This window comes from Cyphomyrmex costatus, unplaced genomic scaffold, assembly GCF_001594065.2.
Source record: "Cyphomyrmex costatus isolate MS0001 unplaced genomic scaffold, Ccosl1.0 scaffold392, whole genome shotgun sequence".
Lineage (NCBI taxonomy): Eukaryota > Metazoa > Arthropoda > Insecta > Hymenoptera > Formicidae > Cyphomyrmex > Cyphomyrmex costatus.
The window spans coordinates 251,222-275,014 of NW_017278121.1; the positions used below are offsets into that span (position 1 = coordinate 251,222).

A 23,793-nucleotide genomic window follows, 5' to 3' on the forward strand; every position below is an offset into this window, starting at 1 on the left:
TCTCAAAAAACTGATTTATTAATAATTAATTTTTTCCAAATAACAATATATGTAACCTTAGTGATCAGGAAAAACGATGTCCACACCCGCGATATGATACCGAAGTCGATTTATCAACGTTCTAATATTCTATACATATATTCTAACAATAATAATGAGGGCTCGATATCTATCAACAAAAACTAAAATAATTAGTACACTGAAAATTACATTTTTACTAAAAAATAGTCCATTTCTTCAGGCATTAATAATTATTTTGAATTAATTTGCTAACGATAATAACAATAAGTAATATTCTCCTTGTATCTATGTAGTATCCAGCAACAAGTTACAAAATTTGATTTATAATTGATTTAACTTCCTGTTATATATATATTCAGAAAATAACGTGTGCTTTTACAGAGTAAAAATAGTTTTTCCAACATTATTCCACACACATCGGATCGGGAGTACGTGGACATGCCATATGTCGTATTTCACGTACATGTATATGGGTATGCGGTGAACCAGGGACCAGGGTTTCTCAGTGTCCCCAGAGAGTGATCGAGTGGATTGCCTTGACGCGCGCGCAACTCTCCACGCCTGAAAGTCACCTCCAAACTTTCCTCCTCTGATTTTCCATCTCTCTCTCTCTCTCCTCCCCCTTTGCTACTCCCTCCAAGCAGTGGGTTCTTCTTTGTCTCATCACATCTTCCTCTCTCTTACTCTTTCCTTCTCACTCTCAACCTTTGTCTCTCTCGACAACAGGGAACAAACGCTCTCTTGGACAAGAAGATAAGTGATCTTCGAAATTGCTCGGCTTGGCAAAAAACTACTATGTGGTTTCAAAAAGAAGTGTCCACGTTCAACATTGTCATGCCGGCATACTTTCAACTACCTGAAAAGTGTAGAACACTATAGAAATCCGATGGTACCTATAAATATCCAATGAGATATATATATATATATATATATACATAGTTTTCTGGATGTATTGTTTGATTAGTATATAATCGTAATAATAACAAAGTATTATTTGCACAAATAATTATAATAAAATAAACTACATATTTTTACACAATTATTAAATTATAAAATCTAGCTTAAAATCTAATTAAGATCGACAACAAGGACACTTCTCTCTTTTTCTATAAGTAGACTATTTTGACAGATTCTGATGTTGTGTGTGTGTGTGTGTGTGTGTGTATGTGTGTGCGCGCGCGCGCGCGTGCGTGTCATAAAGTTAAATAATCCTATTAAAATTAGAGAGAAAGTGAGGAGGGATACGATTATTTCTTTCATTTCATAAAAAAGATCTAAAAACATTCCAAAATCTGCAATGTCATAAAGTTAAATAATCCTATTAAAATTAGAGAGAAAGAGAGGAGGGATACGATTATTTCTTTCATTTCATAAAAAAGATCTAAAAACATTCCAAAATCTGCAAAATGGTACCTACAAATGATAGCAAATTTAAACATTTATCATATTGATTATATTATGAGGAATTTTTATTTTTTATTACATACCATACATAATACATACACAAGTACACGATGCAAATGATCAAGATCGAAAATTGATTGATCGAGCATTGATTTCAAAACTGTCGTCGTACTTTATCTCAATTATTTGCCATTAAAGTTTACATCGCTCCTACATCGATAATTTATATATTTGTAGAAAAATTTGTAGAATGAATACATTGGATCTATAGACAATATATTTTTAGAATTTTACATTTACAAATAATGATTAAGCATGTGTTATTGCAAAATAATATACGGAATTTATATTGTAGTGACTTAATAATTTTAATCAATCATATCACTTTGAGAGTCACATGTATAAACAGAAATAGAACTAACAGACATACAGTATACATATATGGAACAATATTTCATTAATTCTACATCAAATTGATACTTTGTTACAATTAGCAAAATTATATAGTAAATCCTCGATTTTACGAATTTTGAAAAGCGATTCCAATGACTAATATCAAAATAAATAAAAGAGCTAAAATCTAATCTCTTTCGATAATTAATATAATATCTACAACGCGGTAACAGACAGTCTAAAGTCTCAATTGAAAAATAAAGTAGACTTCTTAGTAAAAGAATCTATCAATCTAATGGATATTTGCTTATCTATTCACAAAGGTTTCGTCAGGTACGAGTATGTTTCGAAATTGCCTGTTGTACTTTGACGTTAACCTTAATGTTTTTCACTTAATTAATTCATTAAATCGAAGCTCTACCGTATCATAATATATATTAGATTGTGTTATATGTACAACTTCATGGCATATTTAAATAAATATGTATGCTATATAATCGCTCAAATACTTATGTTTACCAATTTTAAAATTATGAAATGTAAATGATACTATGTTGCATCGTGGGCTTAAGTATTCAAATAATTCGATGCAGTATTGACTAAAACAGATGAATACCATATCATCGAATTCCATATACACATTATGTTGAATACATTGTATCATATTATTTTTTAAAACATCGTTAACCCGGAAACTGGAACTGGAAAGCACTACTAGGAAAGCCTCCATCTTGAAACTGGAATTGGAAGCCTCCATCTTGACAGAAGAAGTGGAACATTGCATTTGGATCCATATCTGAAACGAAAAAGACGAGAGAATATATATGTATAATTTAATAATAATCAAAAACATAAAAATATGTAATATATTAATTAAAATTATACACAACGGAAAAGTTGAAATACCAACCTTGGAAACCACCTTCATTATCATCTAAATCATGACCACGATCATAGCGAGATCTTTTCTTGGGATCCGAGAGAATCCCATAAGCTTCTCCGACTTCCTTAAACTTTTTTTCTTGTTCTCTTTTCTCCCCTTCACTGGCGTTAACATGACGATCTGTAAAATATAAGGTATAATATAAAACCACGTTTATAATTACATTTTTCAATAAACAGTACATGTATTCTTTACCTGGATGGTGATCGAGAGCTCGTTTCCTGTAAGCTTTCTTAATATCTTCAGTAGATGCATTTTTGTCAATACCCAAAATCTTATAATAATCTTTCCTCTTAGATTTTCTCAATAATAATTTAGCCTTTCCGAGTAATCGTTTTGTTTCTAACAAAATTATAAAAGATATACATACATATTAAGATATAAGTTGCCATTAATATTTCATATTATGTTAGAATTAATAAGCAACGATTCATACCGCGATTAGTCTTATCCATTTTACACGCTTTTTCAAGATCTTGAACTGCCTCTTCATATTTTTCGAGTTCCATATAAATACTCGCTCTTTTTAAAAGAGCTTTTAAATAATTTTCGTTGAGGTTCAAAGCCTTTGTGCATTCTGCTACAGATTCATTCAACTTTCCTAACTAAAAAAACAAAAATATATTTGTGCAAACATCAATTTTTATGTATAATACAATACCTTAGCTGCAGCTGTTGCCTTATTAAAATGCAACTTAGCATTAGTCATAATATTGTGTGGATCAATAGTTAAAGCTTCATTATAAAGATTATAAGCCTCTTGATATTGTTCTCTTTTAAATGCTGCATTGCCCTCTTCTTTCTTCTTCTTCAAACATTTTGCTCTCTATATAATAGAAAAAGAAAAGTATATTAATACAGTATATTACTGATTATAAAATTGAAAAATTAATATAAATTAAGAAAATTATTTTTATTTCATCTTCTTACTTTGTATATTTCTAATGCTTTATCATGATCCGGTGCAAGTCGCAGTACTTGTTGGAAATGTGTAAAGGCTCTGTCAACATCATCTTGGAAGTATAAGCACATTCCACGAATATATAATGCTTCGGCGTTCTGTTTATCGATGTGTAATGCATTACTGAGATAAAATAAAAAATGATACGATTTTAAATAAAGAATAATAAGATTTATATAAATTATTATTATGTATACTCTTGATTGAGCATGATAATTTACTTTGCAATATCCTGAGCTTCCTGATATCTTCCTAAAAGGGCCAGACATTCTGCTTTGGTCAATTTAAAACGTGTCCCAGATGTACTTATGTCACAACAACGATCCATACAATATACAACCTATGGAACAATCCCAATAATATTTACACAAACAAACACACACACACACACACACACACATACACACACACACATACAAATATATTATTAATAGATATACACGTCATTGGAACAAATTCTTTTACCATGCGATAATCCTTAGCATTGTAAGCAGCATCAGCATCCTTAAGAAATTTTCTCACATATGCTATATTTTTTTGTTCTGCAGGTATTGACTCGTTAGTAGGATCAAATTCCATCAATTTCTTTAATGACGTCTCAGCTTCTAAAATATCTCCCAAAATCAAGTAACACTTGATCATTCTTGTATATGCCTGGAGTATAAACAAAAAGTAAGTTTATTGATTCATACGATATAATTAAGTAGTTAGAAAATCATTAATGTACTTTGGAAAATGTTGGTTCCAGTTCGATACATTTTTTAGTGTCTGCCAGTGCATCTCGATATTGCTCAAGCATCATGTAACAAGCTGCTCTATTACTGTAGTATTGCGATATATCAGGACACAATGCTGAAAAATGTTTTGGGTTTATTAAAGTTATTTAATATCTCATCATCGTCAAAAGACATTGATTTCTATAGCGTTTATGACAGTTATTTACAAAAATATATTTACAATAGTAAAATTTTAAAAAAGTTCAATATTCTTAGGAAATTAGTTTTCTTTGTTTAACATGTTAACTGCCAAATGAGTCAACTAATAGTTAGAGATCTCAACTATTCGATATTTTGTAAAGAAAAATAAAATTTTATTGTGAGTTTAAAATAAATATAATTAACATTAAAATAATACGCTGATACAAAAACAATATTGAGGACAAATTTACATAATTTTTGTGGAGGTCAATATAAACTGCGTTTTATTACATGCATAATGCACATGAGGTATTATTTTATCCTTGTTGTTCGCAGGGTGTTAAACAATAAAATGATACCTCATGTACATTATGCCTGCAACAAAACGTAACCATGTTAAAGCAAAGACAGACTGTGTTCAGAGAGACACTATTAGCATTATTTGTGTTATTCTATCTTTATCATTCATTAGACCTAAAACAAGGATAGAATGACACAAATAGCATTAGTAGCGTCTCCCCAAACGCATCCATAATATATATTTATACAATACCGTTAGAATACTTACCAATAACTTCATTGTAACCAACCAGGGCTTTCTTGTACTGTTTTTGTGAATAATGTTGATTAGCAACTTTCTTTTTTGACTCTGCTAATCTGTAATTATATACAGAATATATCTTGAAAAATGTCATCAATTATATAGCGCTATTTCTAATTATGAATTGAGTCGAAAAATCATGAATCATTTTGCAATTTTCGCAATACTTAACAAAATATTAATTTCTAAAGCTTATCAAATAAGCGAGTAAAATCGACACCTAAGATAATTTTAAAATATGTAATAAAATCAAAACAAATGAGAGTGAAGCGCAGGGGCTGGAGCATAGTAAAAAAAAAGTATTTAATTATAAAATATGTATATTGTATATTAATACTTAAAGTATAACATCGAATGTTTCGACTCGTTTTTGAGTCTTCTTCAGCGAGAACATATTCTTACAATTTCTTAAAATCTCGTCACATCTTCTTACATGGACAGCCACTTCTTGATTGAGAGATCCACAGTGAAAAGGCCGTTAAAACGGACGTTCTGTAACGATGTGAGAATTTTCAATATTTTTTTCCCCAAAGAAATATAAAATCAAACACATATAATCAAGATTTGGAATGGCTTACCATAATAAGAAGAAGTGTTTATTGCAAAAATAATCATATACACAACAAATTTATAAGTGGACCATGTGTACATACTAATTATCGAAACATGGTCAGTTATACTATATGAGAAGTTGTTAATCATTTAAAGTCTAAAGCAAGACTGAGGTTACATATACAAAACAGAATGTCAAAACATAAATATGTATATATAAAACACACACATATATAAGTCAAATAATAAAAACAAAAATAGAAAAGCATTCATGTTTGTAAATTATTTAAAATTAAAATGTATGCATGGTGCAAATAGTTAGTATCTCATTGTAAGTTAAGGTTGTTCTGCTGCATCCGTATTTGCAACATCTCAGATATCAATCTTGTATTCAAACAGCGTTCTCTGTCAAATATTTTGACATTCTCTCAATCAAATTCATAATTTAAAGCAATTTGATAATTTTAATTATCGATTTATGTATTACTATTAATAATGTAACAACAATGTTCTTGTATTCTCGTTTTCAGTTATCTACTTGTTTGTTCTACATAAGTTTATAGTCTTTACAATATATTTTGTAGACGTTTTTATTATAATTGTTAGGAAAAACATATTTATGGACTTTGATAAAATTACCAAATTTATTTATGCTAAAAAAGGATGATTTCACGTTTAAATTTTTTGGTGATACTTTCAATCACCACTTTATCATAAATAGTTGGAATGTAAGATAATATATACCACGAAGAAAGTTTGTTGTCAGAAGAAAAATCCTCAATTATAAGACTTTATCCATTCATTAAAAAGAGATTTTAGTCTTAAATTAATAGTTTCCAAAATAAAATCAGAAGAATAATCATTTTCAAATAATGTGTCAAAAAAATTCTGAAATTCTTGTTGTGATATCTGGGATGAGATAATAAAAAGCATCTGTCAATCATTTCCATAATAGTGTTTCTTTTTTGATAAAGCAAATGTACAGAGAAAAAAATGGACTTATAAAACCAGTTAGTTTATGAAATACCATTGTTATTTATGATGGACATTTAAAAATATTTAAAAATAAATAGAACGTTTTTTTTAAACTTTCAGTGTTCAATATCTTAAAAATGTTTTTTAAAGAACTTTTGAAGATATCTCTTGAAAGTTTCATGTGTCGATTTTATACATTCTATTTATTGGATAATTAAAAAAAATTACAAAAACTGCAAAATAATAAAAGAATTTTTGCCTAATGAAATAGAATACTTATAGCGAATTCAGTTGGATGCATTAATGCATATTAAAGTCATTGTAAACTGATTTAATCGGTGTAAAAGTGCAAATACTTGGAATTATAAAATACAGATTTTTACTTAACAGCACAATAAAATGTATTGAAGATTTCATGATCTATCCATTTTTATATTTATATTTGAAGATAATTTGAATGTCGAGATTAAATCAATGATTATATAAAATATAGTTTAGTTTGATAGGTAATAATATGTTAAACTATCCGATAGATGGTATCAGATTAAATGTTTCGATACTCTCTAATTTCTTTTTAGTCAGTCAGTTGTTATTGTTATAATTCGTTCTCCTTAGAGACAAAATCTTTTGTGTGCTCAATTGAAGATTCTCATATAAAATGTTTGGTATATTTAATTATTACGTTTGTACACTAAAATAAAACTATTTAAAAGCAAACAACATTAAACACATATTTTTATGTCAATTGGTGTACGACGGCTTTTATGTGCATTAGTGCACACTGAGTGCCATCCAAACGAATTCGTTATCACTTATATAAAAGGATAAAGCATGGTATATATTTGACGTACTCAAAACTAATTAGTTACAGAGGGTCCAAGTGTCGCAAGAGCGATATATAAATAGAGAATGCTCGTGAAGGAGCTTCCTGGTTCTATCCGTCCATATGACGCAATTATACATCAGATTACAGGGAAACGCGTCCATGGCGATTTCTGTAAAAGGGACAACTCACTCCTTTGTGTTCTCCGGTGTTTCTGTAACGTTAGTCGCCGAGTCCGGAACAATGTTGATCGGTTGATCAGACGACGCCATGGCAGTATTCCTTTACAGACGAGAGACAGGCAGACCGACCACGTTGGAACGCACCGTGAAAAAACACGAGGTTTTCTCTACTCTGAATTGCACTGTCGAGGAGTAGAAAGGATGCACGGATGATCACACAAGCGATACGCACTAAATTGGCGTAACGCAAAGACGCGGATCAACGTGATCCTCCTTCACGGAGTGTCCTCCTCGCTCCTCCTTTCTTTAAATCTGTTCTTTTTCTATTCTAAACTGGTATCGCGCCTAGTGTGAACTAGGCATAATTCACACTAGGCGCGACGAGCGATGCGCGACGAGCAATAACCAATAAGAACTCTTTACATCGTCGTGTGAGCTAAAGCAAAGCTTTTATTGGATATCGCTCATCGTTCATCGCCCATCGCATCCAGTGTGATAGCGCATTTCACTGGCAGAGCTAGTGCGCACTAGAGTCCTAGATATCAGAGAAGCGCAACCGGTTTAAGTCAGTATCGCAAAATTACTAAGAAAAGTATTAAAAATGGCGTCGTTTGCAGACGAAATATGAAATCCACCAATCGTCTATTAGTCAGCCATTTTTAATACCACTGAATGAATGTCATGATTGGCTGACAGTCAGCTAATCAGAACGCGGAACATCGGTTGCGCTTCTCTGATATCTAGGACTCTAGTGCGCACTCAGTGCACATTAAAGTCGTTATACACTACTCTAATCTGATATTAAAGTAAGATATCTCAAATGATAAAATACTTATTGTGTATTTTGTCAAATAACACAATAAAATATATTGAAGATTTTATGGTTTTAATCATTTTTTTATTTTTATTAAACATATATTTCTATGTCGATTTGTGTACAAAGGCATTAAAGTACACTGAGTGCGCACTAGCTCTGCCAGTGAAACGCGCTATGAATCTGGCATAAGGCCGGTATTCATAGTCAGTTCTTATTTGAAGACTGTCTTAAGTAATGTCTTAAGACGCGAATGCAGCCATTTGATTGGTTCGTGACATCTTAAGACGGAACTTAAGACGGTCTTGAATATAAGAACTGACTATGGCTACGTTCAGCAGACTCTACAGTTGAGTGAGCGCTCGCTGTTATTGGTGTATTCTTTTAGATCATCCAATCAAATTTTAAATCTAGAAGAATACACCAATAACAGAGAGCGCTCACTCAACTGTAGAGTCTGCTGAACGTAGCCTATGAATACCGGCCTAAGTTCAGTCTTGAAGAGATAAGGTCGCAGCACACACTTTTGCATAACGCATAAATGCGCATAAGGAATTTCATTGGCCCATTTTCTTATGCATGAGTCAATGGACCAATCAAATTCTTTATGTATATGGTTTATGCGTCATGCAAAAGTGTGTGCTGCGGCCTTTACGAACCAATCAGAAAGCCGCTTTAACATCTTAAGACAGTCTTCAAATAAGAACTGACTATGAATACCGGTCATAGAGCCTTAATAAATTTTTCTATTGTTTTTAAATAATTTTTCTTGTGTATATATTTTATATAAGCTATATACATATCTTGTAATTGTGTGAATATTCTTTAGCTAGCTGCACGCATAATGCGCATATTCTTCTTATGTCAGATTTGTTCAAATTAATTAATAATACGAGTTCAATGAAATTAAATTATTCAGAGAAGTCAATACCGCCACATCGGAGCACAGAGTTGGAGCACGCGCGCGCGCGTGTGTAATATATATGTATACATATGTACATAGCGTTCACATTTACGTTAAAATATTGAAATTCATTGTATATTTTTCAATTACGGCAATAAATATACATATAAAGGTCTATATATCAAATAATCTTCGAAAGAAAGAAAGCGAATAGTTGCTAAATGCAAAGAGTGCAAACAATACATAGATCTACTATTTGTTTTCTAAAGCTGAGGTAACATATATATAGTTTAAAAGTGACATAGATATACATATATGTGATATTTGATGAAAACGAGAAGAGAAATTCTACTGCAGGAATAAAAAACACACTTATGCACTCGATTAGTATGGAAGTGATTTAAATCAACATGAAGACAAAATTAATTGATTAAAATTTCGATAATTTTAAGTTCGATTAATTATTATAGAAATGGTAGATTATAATTGTGTTTTAGCATCATAATGGTTACAATTAATACACGAAACATTTTGTCACGTGTTTTACGTTACGGTATTTATATTGTTATTATTTATCAAAATTGTTTTAAGTAATTATGTCAATATAATATCTTAAAACACTAATACGATTTTAAAATTAGCTCACAATATCTGGATATCAATCATATAACTTTTTATGTAGAGCGGAAACGTGAAAAGTGAAAATTTTTATTAATGTGTGTATGAACATATACACACACATACAAAAAAATTTTCACTTTTCACGTTTCCGCCCTAGAGAAAAAGTTACATAATCGATACCCTGAAGACTGTATATGTAAAATTATCTCAAATATAACAATTATTGACATACTGAATACCGACCTAGGAATTCTCGCGCAATGACATTTCATCACACAGAGTGCTTAATATGTGTGCTCTAATAAGACCGATATGATAATCGATATAACAGGCTCCATGGAATCGACGCCACTCCTACATTACCGATTGGGCAGACGACAGGTGTGACGTCACGCGTCGACCGCCCCGCGATGCGTATCGGGAAACACGGGACCTGCCATCTTGAATTGAATGGCATGGCTAGTCTACAGAGTGCGTGATGAAGGAGAAATGCGAGCTTTAGTGCGAACGTTTCGCTGGTATTACGTTACGTCGGGATCCGCGTGAGACTTAACGACGATCGTGACGCGAGGAGACTCTTTCCCTGTCGCACGCGATGGAGGCGGTGAAAGCGTTCAACGCAGAGGTAAGTAACACCCCGAGGTCCCTCCGCTCGTACGCGCACGTCTTAGAGGTCACCGTCGTAGGGGCAGCTCTCCCTCTCTACGCTTCTCACTCTCAACTTTGCTCTTCCTGCCTCGTATCTCAATCTGTGTCTCGTGAGAAAATCGCAGATACATTTGCGATAGAAGAAAAAAAAATGATGCGTCGTCCCCCCCCGAATTTTCTTCTTGGCTATAGTCAATGTAGCTCCCGTTTGATCTTGACGAAAAGGTATCCTCGCTGAAGAGACGCAACTCGTTAAGACTCCCCGAGAAATAGCTATCACGATGAAAGCTACCGTGGTATCGCATCGTCATGACTTGGTGCGACTTGTTTTTAAAGGCCATGCCGATTTCGAGTGACCACGATTTTGTTGAGCGAATAGCTAGTTGTATTTCTGAATTGTGGAATGATGAAATAAGCATGCACACATGCGATGTTTTGGTCTGTACGTCATTAACCTTCCCAGACAACATGCATCATCTAGCCGTATCATTTAGAAGACCTCTTTATGTCTTTTAAATATCTTGTAGATATGTTCTGTTTTTATGATACCTACATCTTTTAGACATGCATGTCGCTTGGGTCTACGATGCTAAAAATTACTCCAAGATTTTGGTTAGGGAAACAATTAACAAATCACTGATTGAATTTATTTACCAGTTCTTGACCAATGTGATTGATCATGTATGACTAGGTCAACTCCTTCTCTGAGATCTTGGAGCAATTTCTAGCATTATGGATAGAAAACTTCGTACTGTTGGTGTTTACCACAGTAAAATATACAGTCAATAATTTCTTTATTTAATTTTATTTGCCTTTATTGGCACACAAGAAAGATATACTGATTTACTAGGTGCAGTCGAGAAGACTACTAGCGTTGCTTGCGTCATTCTATCCTTGTTTTACAGCTAATAGACAATGAAACCAGAATAACGTAGGTAGCACTAATAACGCTTCTTCAAATGCATCTACTGTGTTTAACTGTGTCATCTATGTCTCTTGCTGAAAGCATTCTATAACTGATATTTATAGTTGATTTTTGTATCAAAGATTCTTAAATACAATCTTAAGATGCCATGAACTAATGGAGTCATATAGCATCTTAAGACATTACTCTTGAAATAAGAACAGACTGAAAGTACCAGCCTTATGATGTGCTTACTATACCATTGAAGGTCAATCATGGGATTTTTTGCTTATAGCAAAAACGTGAAAAAAATCAAAATTTTTATGTATGTATGTATATACTTGTACATACATAAATATAAAACATTTCCATGTTTTACATTTCTGCTCTAGGAAAAAAATACATGATTGACTTGAAACATTACAACTTTTGGCAACACAACAGTATAGTTACATTGATATTTACTTTCTGTTGAAATATACATTGATCCATATTCACACTTCACTTTTATCAATAGATGCATGTATTTGGCATATTTTATGTTACATATACTATAGAATCTTAAAAATAAATACATGTAAAAGACAATTTACATAGATAATACATTCTAATTTTTACTAAATACAGTCAGAACTCCGTTCATCTGAATTATTGAGGGACAATGCAGTTTCGAATGGTTTACATAGTAGAATTCTACCGACTCTTTTCTCTATCAAAAACTCCAGTTTTTTTTTTTTAAAGTTGTCTGAGTAACGTTGTATGTTCAAATAACAAAAGATCGGATATAGATCTGTTTTCTAAAAACTGAACTAGTCCACACTTGTAGAACTTAAAGTGAAATAAGTATATACTTGATATTTGGTGAAAGCAAAAAAGATTTAATGCAGGCTAGTACAAGAATAAAAAACAGGTCTTATAAATTTGTATATTTGAAACTAAGCACAAACTTATTGTATCGCATGTAAATGTGTGTATTGCAAATACAGGAGTTATCTATTGTATATTGCTTCTTTAGAAGACATAATTAATCAAGATTTAATTTTGCAGCTCTCTGCTCTTTATGATGTCAAACCCCCAATTTCAAAAGCCAAAATGAATTCTCTTACACGGGGAGCTATCAAAGCAATAAAATTCTACAAACATGTTGTACAAAGCGTGGAAAAATTCATTCAAAAAGTAAGTATCTGTTCAAATTGTTTCTTGATCATGCACATTGTGTTACATATATTTTGTAATTTATTTTATTTTGTTTTAGTGCAAGCCGGAGTACAAAGTACCAGGGTTGTATGTAATAGATTCAATTGTTCGACAATCCCGACATCAGTTTGGGATGGAGAAGGATGTGTTCGCTCCACGATTTGCAAAAAATATGCAGACTACCTTTCTTAATCTTTTAAAGTGTCCACAAGAGGATAAAAGCAAAGTTATACGTGTATTAAATCTTTGGCAAAAGAATGCAGTTTTTCCACCAGAAGTTATTCAACCACTTTTCGATCTAGCAGACCCGAATCATCCGATACATAAAGAACAGCCAGTAAATAGCAATGGTAAATATAAAAAATATAATTAAACAAATGTACTCGAAATTAGTAAATAATATAAATATATGTAACTTGAAGTATACAATATATGTACATACAAATGAAAAATATTTGCAGCATTAAAATACATTTTAATACTGTTAGGTACATTAAATGCATCATCTGGAAGTAATCTAAGTAATGTAAGTGCAGTCACTAAAACCCCGCCATCTACAATTAAAAACGCTGTGAAAGATCCCAAACTGTTTTCATCTGGAAAAACGATTGACCCAGTATGGCTTGCACAAACAAAAATGGAAGCAGCAGTCAATGCAAACAAACTTTTGGTAATATTCTCACATAATGTTTATATATTGTGCTTATATTTCTTGAAATTTTATTCAATTTTATTATTTTCCATACAGAATCAATCCAACTCTGGTCAAGTAGATTCCTCTTTTTTTGATCAGTTACAACATTTACAGCAGTTACTTATGAAAAAAGATGTTACAAACGATTCAAAGAGTTCTGTCAAGTTTGATAAAAAGTTATTAGATTTTGATTATGGAGAAGAAGAAGATGATGACGTTGTTGTTACTAATTCTCCGAACACAGCTGCCTCAGCCAATATACAGCACAATATAGTTTCAGCAAACAACAGTTTAGAAAGCCTTGGATTATTGCTTGCAAATCCAGAGGTACTTTCCGAATACCAAAAGTTAATACTAAAGTACAATATTATTCTACATACATCATGTTCTGTTTCACTTGAAGGTTATGAGACAATTGCAAACTTTACAACAAACCATGCAAAGCAATGCATCCTCTTCACTCGAAATGGAAGAAAAGATGCGCAAACTGCAACAAATGAGACAACAGGAAGAAGAATTTGATAAGCATTTAGCACAAACTGTTCCTGTAAGTTAATCGATAATTTATTTATTTTTTTTTTTATGTCATGATTTTTGTACGCAAATTTTATTCTTTTAGAATCTTCCATTTGCATCTGAATGCGAATTAAAGCCTTCTGATATTTTGAAACCAAACACACAAAATTATGCATCAAATATGAACAGCAATGTGATGCAGGATATGAGTCAGCCACCACCTGGTTATCCACCAGCTATGTCATACACTTCCCAATCTTTATCGAACATTCGACAAATAAATCAGTCTACGCATCAAAATCAAAAAAGTCCGTTGCTTGATGAACGTCAAGAAACGCAAGATTATACTGGGTAAATATATTATTTAATAATCATAATTAAATAATTTAACTCTCTTCTATAATCATTTTTTTTTTTTTTTATAGGAACAGTGTCAGACGTGATAGTAGTAGTGTAGAAATTGTAAACTGCGAAAATACGAGTTCCCAAAGTAGATCGCCAGAACGATATCGACATCACAGTCGATCTCGATCTCCGCGACTCAGAGATAGAGATAGAGATCGAGATAGAGATAGAAAATCTCGATCTAGAAGCAGATCAAGACGAAGAAGGTAATTAAAGCTTACAGTTAACATTAAATCAAATTGATTATCTTTATTATTGAAAAATTTGGAATATGTTAAATATAGAAAAATAAATATCAAAAATGATTAACTTATATATTTGTGCTATTAATTTTATATTATATAAAATACACACACACACACACACACACACACACACACACACACACACACACACACACACGTCTCCTTTTTCTTAGATCTCGTTCAAGAGTTCGAAAACGTGATGATAGCCGAGAAAAGATGACAGAAGAAGAGCGAGAAAAGGATAGGGAGAGACGTAAACGCGGTTTACCGCCAATAGTTAGAGACAAATTAAGTGGTAATGTATTTTAAAGGCAAAAGAAATAATCTCCGTATTTTCTTTTACGAATCAGAATAGTACGAAAAATTGAACGCATGTTTTTGCAGTTTGCAGTACAACTCTTTGGGTAGGTCATTTGTCGAAACTCGTACATCAAGAAGAGTTGTCCGATACATTTGGAGAGCTTGGTGATATCGTTAGTATTGATTTAATCTCGCCAAGAGGTTGTGCATTTATATGTATGAATAGAAGACAGGACGCATATCGAGCGTTAACAAAATTAAAAAATCAAAAGATGCAAGGCAAAGCTATTACGGTAATTAATAACTATTTACAATATATCTCTTATATGATGGCTGAGTAAATTTAAGATGCTTTAGTATACGCAGTATATTTCTATACTTTAATTATACATGATAATAAATGTAGTATTAGTTAACGGGCAATTGAGAGCTCAATTTATTTCTATTTATATTATTTAATTATACAGTTGGCATGGGCACCTGGTAAAGGAGTAAAAGGCAAGGAATGGAAAGATTATTGGGAAGTAGAGCTAGGTGTCAGTTACATCCCTTGGAATAAATTAACCAACATTACCGATCAAGAATTGGAGTTATTAGAAGAAGGAGGGATGATAGACGAAGACACATTACCTCCTCATTTGAAAGGTAAATTTCTTCAATTTGTACATACACATGGAGAGTACATTGATGTATGTGAAAAGTAGGTAATTGGAAAGATAGTTTAATAAATTATATGTATATATATATATATCATTTTATTGTTCTCGAAACACGGGTTACAATTACACCTCATAAGTATTTCATTCGCAATCTTCGACTCTTTCACAAATTAATGTTTTATAAACCGATGTAAATGCAGCATGAAAGTCAGACAGAAAAGAGATTGCTATCTACGAGTCGACTGCCCTTGCATAAGAAGATACATAATAAGCTCTAGTTTCATAAATTAAAGATCTTATATTCATGAAATATATTTACCTTTTGCTTACAAAATTTATTACAATTATTATACAATTTACTCCTTTTAATTAGATAGCATTAGAACTGAAAAGGTAAATTGAATAATTTTATTCTTCCTCGTGAAATAGACTTTGAGCTTGTTTTTCCAAGATTAAGAAACCATTTCCAAAGCTTTATATTGGTATTTGGAACATTTGACTTGAACTTTTTTGGTAGGCTGCTAACCTTGCCGGAAGTTATTTAACATCAGATTTAAATGACATTGGTGATTATAGATCTCTTAATCACGATACGAAGTCATTTTCTTAAATACGAAAAATCGCGTATGTTGGCGTAAATGAGATTGAACTCAGATCTACAGATCGTGAATCAATTGCACTGAGCGGCAAGCCACTCGATACCTAGTTTTATTTTGATCAGCAATATTATTAATTCTATTATTGAAGTAATTGATAGTATTTTACTAAAAACTATATTCGTATATCGTACATATTTATTTACATGTTATAATTTATAAATTTTAAAATATGTAGGTTTGTTCTTTGTAGCCGAACTAGTGTACTTAAAATCAAATAAGTATATATTGGAAATTTGGTAAATAGGAGATAAAAAGTGCAATTTAATGTAGCGACAAAGAACAAAAGCCTTATGTTTTCTCTTTTACATCACAGGGAAACTGAAACACACTGGCACAAGTGCAGATGTTTTACAACAACAGTTGCATCTGCAGCAGCAAGCAATAGTTGCCACTGGTGCTCCTATACCCACTTTGACGGATGGCATCGTTAATGTCATACAGCCGCCGGTTAGTTCACAGCAACAACAGCAGCAGCCGCCACAGCAACAGCAATTAGTCGACACTAGTCAACCGCCACCAATTAGACCGCCAACATCGGCTGCACTACTGCCTCCACCGAACACTCAATTACAAATGATGCCACCAGCATTTACAATGCCTGGAGTGCCACGTAAGATTATATTATTAGTTTTTAAATTCAATTCGTCTTTCTGATAAATGTTTAGAAGTATGATTTTTCACATGCAACATATTAATGCAACATATAATATTCAATATAATTATATTCACAATATTATACAATTTTAACACAATATTATACTTTTAACATGGTTTGAATTATATATTATATTCTTTTCTAGATTTTTTATGTATAGGCCATAATCATTATTTTATTGTTTTTTCTTTTTACGCATGCATTTAAAAAAAAAGTTTTTTTACATCACTGCAGATGTTCATGATGATACTACGGATTTGATGGAGTTTTAATAAAGTATTTTACAATTCTTAGATATAACGAATTTGATACAGGAATGATTAGCCACATGGGCCTACAAATGCCGCATGGACTAATGCCGAATGTTCCAATCGGAGTACCACCACCTAACATGCAGAGTTTGCTGGGACCACCCGGCATGATGCAAACCATGTTGACACCTCCAGTAAACCCGCCATTCGGAGCAGGTGTTGGCGTAAGTTTATTGACGCAAATTCCACTGCCCGCACCTGCAGCGCCTTCGGATAAACCAAATTCGACTGGTATGTATATAATTCTTTAATAAATATATTATAATTAATAACAAAAAGTGAAATAGTCTCTTGACATATTTGCAGTAGCTATATAATTTTCTATAGCTATATACTAGTATATAAAGTATTTGTTACATGTGTATCAGTGACAAAACTAAATTTTTATTTATTTTTTTTTTTTATGAAAAGATCCAATACTAACTATAATTGGAAAATTGATAAAATAAGTTAGTTTTTACATATAATGTAGCTTATAATGTGAAACAGATATTGAGGTCAAAGTTCAATAATGAATAGTTTTTCAACGATGGTGTATCAAAGATAATCTATGGACAAAAGTTTTACGTCTTTAATACAACATAATTCAAAAACTATTACTAAGCCTTATGTTTGATATTTTTTGTTCGTTGTATCATAAGCTACATTATATGTTAGAATTAATATGATACAAATATATATATATTTTTTTGTTATATATATTACAAATTTAGTCATAACTCGTATTCTTGTATTCTTTATGATACTAGTACTTAAAGAATGAAATAATCGAATATTTTCCTCTCTTGCTGAGATTTAAACGAAAATAACTTGTATATTAAAAGAGAATAGAAATAAGTAAAAGTTATCAGTGCTAATATAGTACATGTATATTCTCAGATCTAATTTTAATTGAATTTACTATGATATTTAATACTTTTACCGCCCAATGAAGTTGGCTAATCAGAGCCAAACAGGATACGAGATCCTGAACATTTCAGGTATGCCGCACAACGTTCCACCGATTGGAGTACCACCGCCTACAACAGAGACAAGTATGCCGAACTTGCCGATGTTACGGCAACCGTACGGAGTTGGACCGGCGCCACCCATGCAGATACAACTACCTCAACAGCATCACTCGGACGATATGGACGTAGAAATGGAGGACGCGATGCCACAAAGTTTAAACAGCAACTTGTCCAAGGACAAGCCGAACCTTAGTGATCAGTTGATTGCGGCAATGAATATAAGCAGCAATGTAAACGACTGTCGTCTGGAGAACGACCAATCTCGCGAGTACAAGGAAAGGGAACGTGATCGAGAAATCAGGGAAAGGCGAGACCGGAGTGATCGAGATCGTGGAGATCGCATGGATATCAACGAATGCAGAATGGATCGTGGTAGAGATAGAGGAAGAGGACGAGATCGCGGCCGAGATAATAGACGGAGAGATAATCGTGACGGTCGTGATAGAGAGAGGGATGATAGACGTGACAGAGACAGCCGTGAGACCCGAGAGAGTCGAGATAGCAGTACCAGACACTCGGAAGGGCCGAGTGGACAAAATCAAATCCAGGAAGGCGAAGGCATGACGAAAAAGGAAGGCAAGCCTAGTCTAGCCGAACGACTGCGACAGTTAGCGGACGGTACGTTACCGCTGGATGACCGGATGGACAGGAACATTCGTGGCAACCGAGCTGAGCGTAACAACGAGCGAAATGACAGGAACTTTGAAGAAAGTCCTGGAGGTGGAGGAGGACGAAGGCCACCCGGTGACATGCCGATCTCATTGATGGACCTACCTAAGTTCCCCGCAGTGATGCCTCCGGATCGAGCCGACTTTCCACGAGGACCGGATTTTCGAAGTGGACCACCAGACACGCGTGAGTTTCCGCAACGCGGCCTGCCCGATCGGCCTGATCGACAGAATTTCCCGCCGCGCGGTGGACCAAGAGCTTCACAAATGGACGACTTCCACGACCCTAGAATGCAGTCTGGCATGTTCTCGGAAGAACATTATGAGAATAGGTTGGGCCACAATGGGCCTCGGCCTGACGACTTTCCACCGGGTAGACTAGGCCCGGCTAGAGACGAGTTCGAGCGACCAGAAGTGCGTCCTCGTAGACCACCTGTGGACGATTACGAACGTGAGCGTTTCGAGTATGAGATGAGACGCGATGGATTTGATCCGCGAATGCAGGACGGCTTCGATCATAGGAGTCACAATGAGCGCGCCGATTTTGATCTCCGCAGAAGAGAATTCTTTGGTGGACCAATGGAACCAGTGTTTGGAATGCCACCTTTAATGGGGCCAAAGGGACCGAGAGGACCAGTTGGTCCTGATGGATTTGGACCGCGCGGAGCCAGGGGACCCGGTAAGACATAAATTTCCTATTATCTTCTTTATAATTGTGTTTGGTAGTTTATGTTAGAGAATATTAGTTATTACATTAAGAGTATAATATAAGGCCATGTTTCTTGTTGCAAATTCAAATAATTCTTGTATTAATTACTATCAGTCGATTAATTGATTTGCTCCATGATTCTGGGTGAATCTTGATCCGTTCTAAAGATTCTTTATGAACATTCTTATGAACAATTGTTGTTTTACGTGATGTAGTTGCTAACCATATGCATAAACGTGGTCTAGGGAGATGCTTTATGCAATATGAGGAATATTAGGAATTTAAGATCCGTACATATGATGACGGATAAAATTCGAGCGCCAATTATGAAACCGCCATTTCCATATGAAGTCATGCGTGCACGCGCGCCTAAAAAATTTTTATAAAAAATATTAAAATTTTGATATCTCTATTTCGATAGCAGACAGTCAACGTTAATATTAGGTTTTAATATCATATTTTATATATTAAATATATTATATTTAATATATATATATATATTAAATACACATATTACAATATATAAATATAATTTAAAATATTATATTTAATATATTTAACATTAGAGATTAGCAATCAGTCACTTTAATTTTTACAAACAGTTCTAATTTGTTATCTAATTTTAATTATCATATGTATCACGTTTATTTGAAATATACAGACACTAAAATTTCTGATTTAGAAAAAATCCTCTTAAATTTTATTTATTTAGAACATTCAAATTCTCATTAAAAAGAAATGATATAACTCATAATAATTAAATGTTTTAATTTTGATTACGAAAAAAAGGTTTAATTTTAATTAAGAAAAAAAAAGAAGAGAGAAGGAAAGATTAATAAGTAAATATACATTAATCCCAGAAGGTTTATATTTCTTATTATACAAAATATTCAATATTGGTTCCTGTGTTCACATACGCATGTATTGCATGACAAAGCAGCAGTTATAAACTTTTGATAAACTTATGTCACATTCTTGTACATAATAATTATATCTGTGACTATCCATATTAATTAATGTTAATTTGTTTATTTAATTTCTTTACTCCGCGATTTACATATTACAAAATATGTAATGGATAGAAAGCAAACGTTTTATTATGTACAGCGTTTTATTATTTACAGCAAATGTAATTATGTTGCTTCGTGCGTGTGACACTTTGCTGTGTCTTTTGTAGGTCCTCTCATGTTCCATCTTCGTGGCATGGGTCCGAGAGGTATGAGGCCTGGGATGAGGCCGCCGTTTGCACCTCGAGGTCCACCATTCGATCCTAGAGAATCAGACTCTTTCTTCCGACCACCGTTCGATGAAATGCGCGGTCGTCCTGGACCACATATCCGGCCACCGTTTGGTCCGATGGGTCCGCCAGCGATGCATGGACCAGATGGACCATGGAGAAATCAAGAGGGCGGTGGACCCGCATCATGGTCTGGGCAGGAACCCGATGGACACGGACAACGTGAAAATCATCTTCCACGAGACAAGCAAAAATTAACGAAGCATCAAGATTATAAAAATATTTCCGAGCGGGAGAATCGTAACCGAAATCGAAAATCTAGGTGGGGCAATGTTAGCCCACAATTGACGGATGACGTGGACGAGATACCATCAGAAGAGGCCGAAAATAAAGTAGGAATACCAGATAGTAGCAAATTAGAAGCGAAAGATAGCTTTGATGCTTCAGCCTCGGCTATCGATCAACAGAATCAAGAAGAGTCAGTAATCCAGGGGCAGGATGTGATGCATGGTGACAGAGAAAACGAATTTGCGAGTATATCGAACGATAACAATGTTGATGACATGAATTATAAAAATGATGAAACCAATGCTTTCGAAATTGGTGTGGATCATTTCTCCAGCAATGACTTAGCGCTAACGCAGCGGGATGAAGAGGAACAGTGTGAATACGAAGCGCCCATTCCAGCTGAAGATTCAGCGCAGCAAAATGTGGTACAATCGATCGAACAAATAGGGCACGTCAGTGAGAATTTTAGTGAGCAATCAGTGGAACAACAAGCGGATTTGTTATAAACAGAAAGGAAAGAAAGGAAGAAAAAGATCGATATTTGGAAAATTACCAAAGTGAAGTATAGAGAATCTTCAGGCAGATTTGTGTAAAATATCGTTTAAATTGATACAATGTACATAGAGTCTAGTGAGAAAGAGCGAAAGAGAGCGAGCGAGAGAGAGGGAGAGAGAGGGCGAGAGCGAGCGAGCGAGTGAAAAAAAGAGGGAAAGAAAAAAGTGAAAAAAAATTCGATTTTACAGACTCAGAATTATCGCACTCTGGAGTGGTGGGGAAGCCATTGGGTCCAGCGAGTTGTTTTGAGTATCTTTCAATCGTCAGAATATTCAATTGTTGACTCTCGTGTAAGTCTTAATCAAGATTTCTTCCCAACTGAAATCTGCTGCTTAGATAATTGCTGTGATAGAGTGAACACAGGACCTGTTTATCCGTGTAGAGGTATATACAGAGATTCAATACTTAATTGAAATTCTTTTATCATAATCTTTACTACTTTTTTCCTCTTCTTTTGCGTTGAATAATAGTTGCAATTATATATATACATACATATATATAAACGTATATATAGACACATTTGAAAGAATTCCATCATTGCCATCTATATACGAAATTAATCTCCAGTCAATTTTTTGTAGTTTTATTAAGAATTTTCCTGTAGTTAATTTTGAATCATCTATCGGGTATTGTACAGCGATAGTATCGTACCTCATACCCCTTTGAGGATTAATTTATTGAATTGTAAATACTTTTATATTTTCGTAGCAGAACAAATGAATGAATATAATGTGCTGATTGCCATTGCTCAATCAAAGAAAGAAAAAGAATAAATATTTTATATATAACGTCTTTGATAACAAAAGAAACATGGCCTTGTTATTCCGATACGCGCATAGCTCCCGATTACGACAAAATGAAAACGACGGACTAAATCTGCACGTGTATAATATACGAATTATATTTCTAGGCATCTACAGAGACATGTACATAACACAGTTAAGAATATTCGTTTCTCTTTCTCCCTTTTTTTATCGGTTCTGTGGTTATCTTTTGAATTTTTTATATAATAGAATAATTTATGAGAAAAATGACCCTACGCTAACTCACGGCACAGATTCATTTTATTCTGCATGAGAATTTAAATTAATCTGTTCGAATATAAAAGCGAGAATAATTACAAAGGTACGACGTATCTCACGCGCGAGAATAATTACAAAGGTACGACGTACATACACGCGCTTCCATTTACTTTTACACACATTACACACACACGTACAGACAACGTGGTTCCTGTGTTCACATACGCATGTATTGCACGGCGCAGCGATGGAAGACACGTGCTTGCGCTCAAACTGAGTGACAAGTGCAAGGTATTGTTCCCAATTACTTTCACATACCGTTAGTAAAAAATGTGACACTAAGATGATATTAAGAGAGCCACTGCTTGGCCGCCACCACTCCAGGATGAAACTCGTCGATATATATATTAGCCATTTAATTAATTATTATGTATCTTTAACGATTAGAACAATTACTTACGACTAAGAGATGGTATTGAGAGAGAATGACTTCCAAAGTTGAATTGTCCGATCGTGTTCAATTGTTGGACTCGTCAACTGAACCGAATTCTTTGATTTTGAAACGTTACTATTAGACGTTCACTTCGCGCCTTTAATAATAAATAAAAACTGGATTGTTAAGAGATAATGGTAGACTTTTTAACGAGTCGTTAAAATAGGATATGATAGCATTATTTCGACGCGTATAATAACAATGTTTGATATTTTCACGTTAGAAAACGCATGTATGGCTATTTCTTTGCTTTGAGCTTACTTTACTATAAGTTACGTTTTACGATCATATATTTATATATGTGAATCCATGAACAAACAACAACTGTATTTAAGAGCGTATACTTAATATGAACATAAAATAAATTGACAAAATATTCTTTCTTTTCACTAGTAGCATACTTGTACTTATCGTAATTTTCAACACGTAATATTTACACTTTGTTGATAAATTTTATAATATCCGGATATATATACATTATGACGTATACAAAAACTAGAAATTCTG

General features: G+C 33.4%; 2 protein-coding genes across 5 annotated transcripts; one reads left to right on the forward strand and one right to left on the reverse strand.

The window, feature by feature from the left end:
* Positions 1-2,046: 2,046 nt before the first annotated feature.
* On the reverse strand, positions 2,047-8,036 carry Tpr2 (Tetratricopeptide repeat protein 2). 2 transcript variants are annotated; one of them, XM_018543612.1, is made up of 11 exons: positions 7,783-8,036; positions 5,208-5,296; positions 4,450-4,574; positions 4,188-4,376; positions 3,944-4,062; positions 3,692-3,845; positions 3,423-3,587; positions 3,198-3,366; positions 2,957-3,103; positions 2,729-2,881; positions 2,047-2,614 (listed from the first exon to the last, which is right to left on the reverse strand). In XM_018543612.1, the coding sequence occupies exons 1-11, from the start codon at positions 7,860-7,862 to the stop codon at positions 2,502-2,504; spliced, it is 1,503 nt and encodes a 500-aa protein (XP_018399114.1). In that variant the 5' UTR covers positions 7,863-8,036; the 3' UTR covers positions 2,047-2,501. The 2 variants fall into 2 exon arrangements, with proteins under 2 accessions (XP_018399114.1, XP_018399115.1); XM_018543613.1 differs by lacking the exon at positions 7,783-8,036 and adding an exon at positions 5,643-5,717.
* Positions 8,037-10,552: 2,516 nt separating this feature from the next.
* On the forward strand, positions 10,553-21,747 carry Isha (Insulator su(Hw) mRNA adaptor). Of its 3 annotated transcripts, none has more exons than XM_018543620.1 (15): positions 10,553-10,736; positions 12,711-12,839; positions 12,919-13,210; positions 13,349-13,530; positions 13,609-13,881; positions 13,958-14,101; positions 14,174-14,421; positions 14,496-14,681; positions 14,906-15,015; positions 15,105-15,313; positions 15,488-15,665; positions 16,652-16,948; positions 17,308-17,535; positions 18,261-19,661; positions 20,869-21,747. In XM_018543620.1, the coding sequence occupies exons 1-15, from the start codon at positions 10,707-10,709 to the stop codon at positions 21,720-21,722; spliced, it is 4,761 nt and encodes a 1,586-aa protein (XP_018399122.1). In that variant the 5' UTR covers positions 10,553-10,706; the 3' UTR covers positions 21,723-21,747. The 3 variants fall into 3 exon arrangements, with proteins under 3 accessions (XP_018399122.1, XP_018399121.1, XP_018399123.1); XM_018543619.1 differs by having other exon boundaries at positions 10,707-10,736; positions 14,894-15,015; XM_018543621.1 differs by having other exon boundaries at positions 10,707-10,736; positions 14,894-15,015; positions 18,285-19,661; positions 20,869-21,722.
* The last annotated feature ends 2,046 nt before the right edge of the window (positions 21,748-23,793 follow it).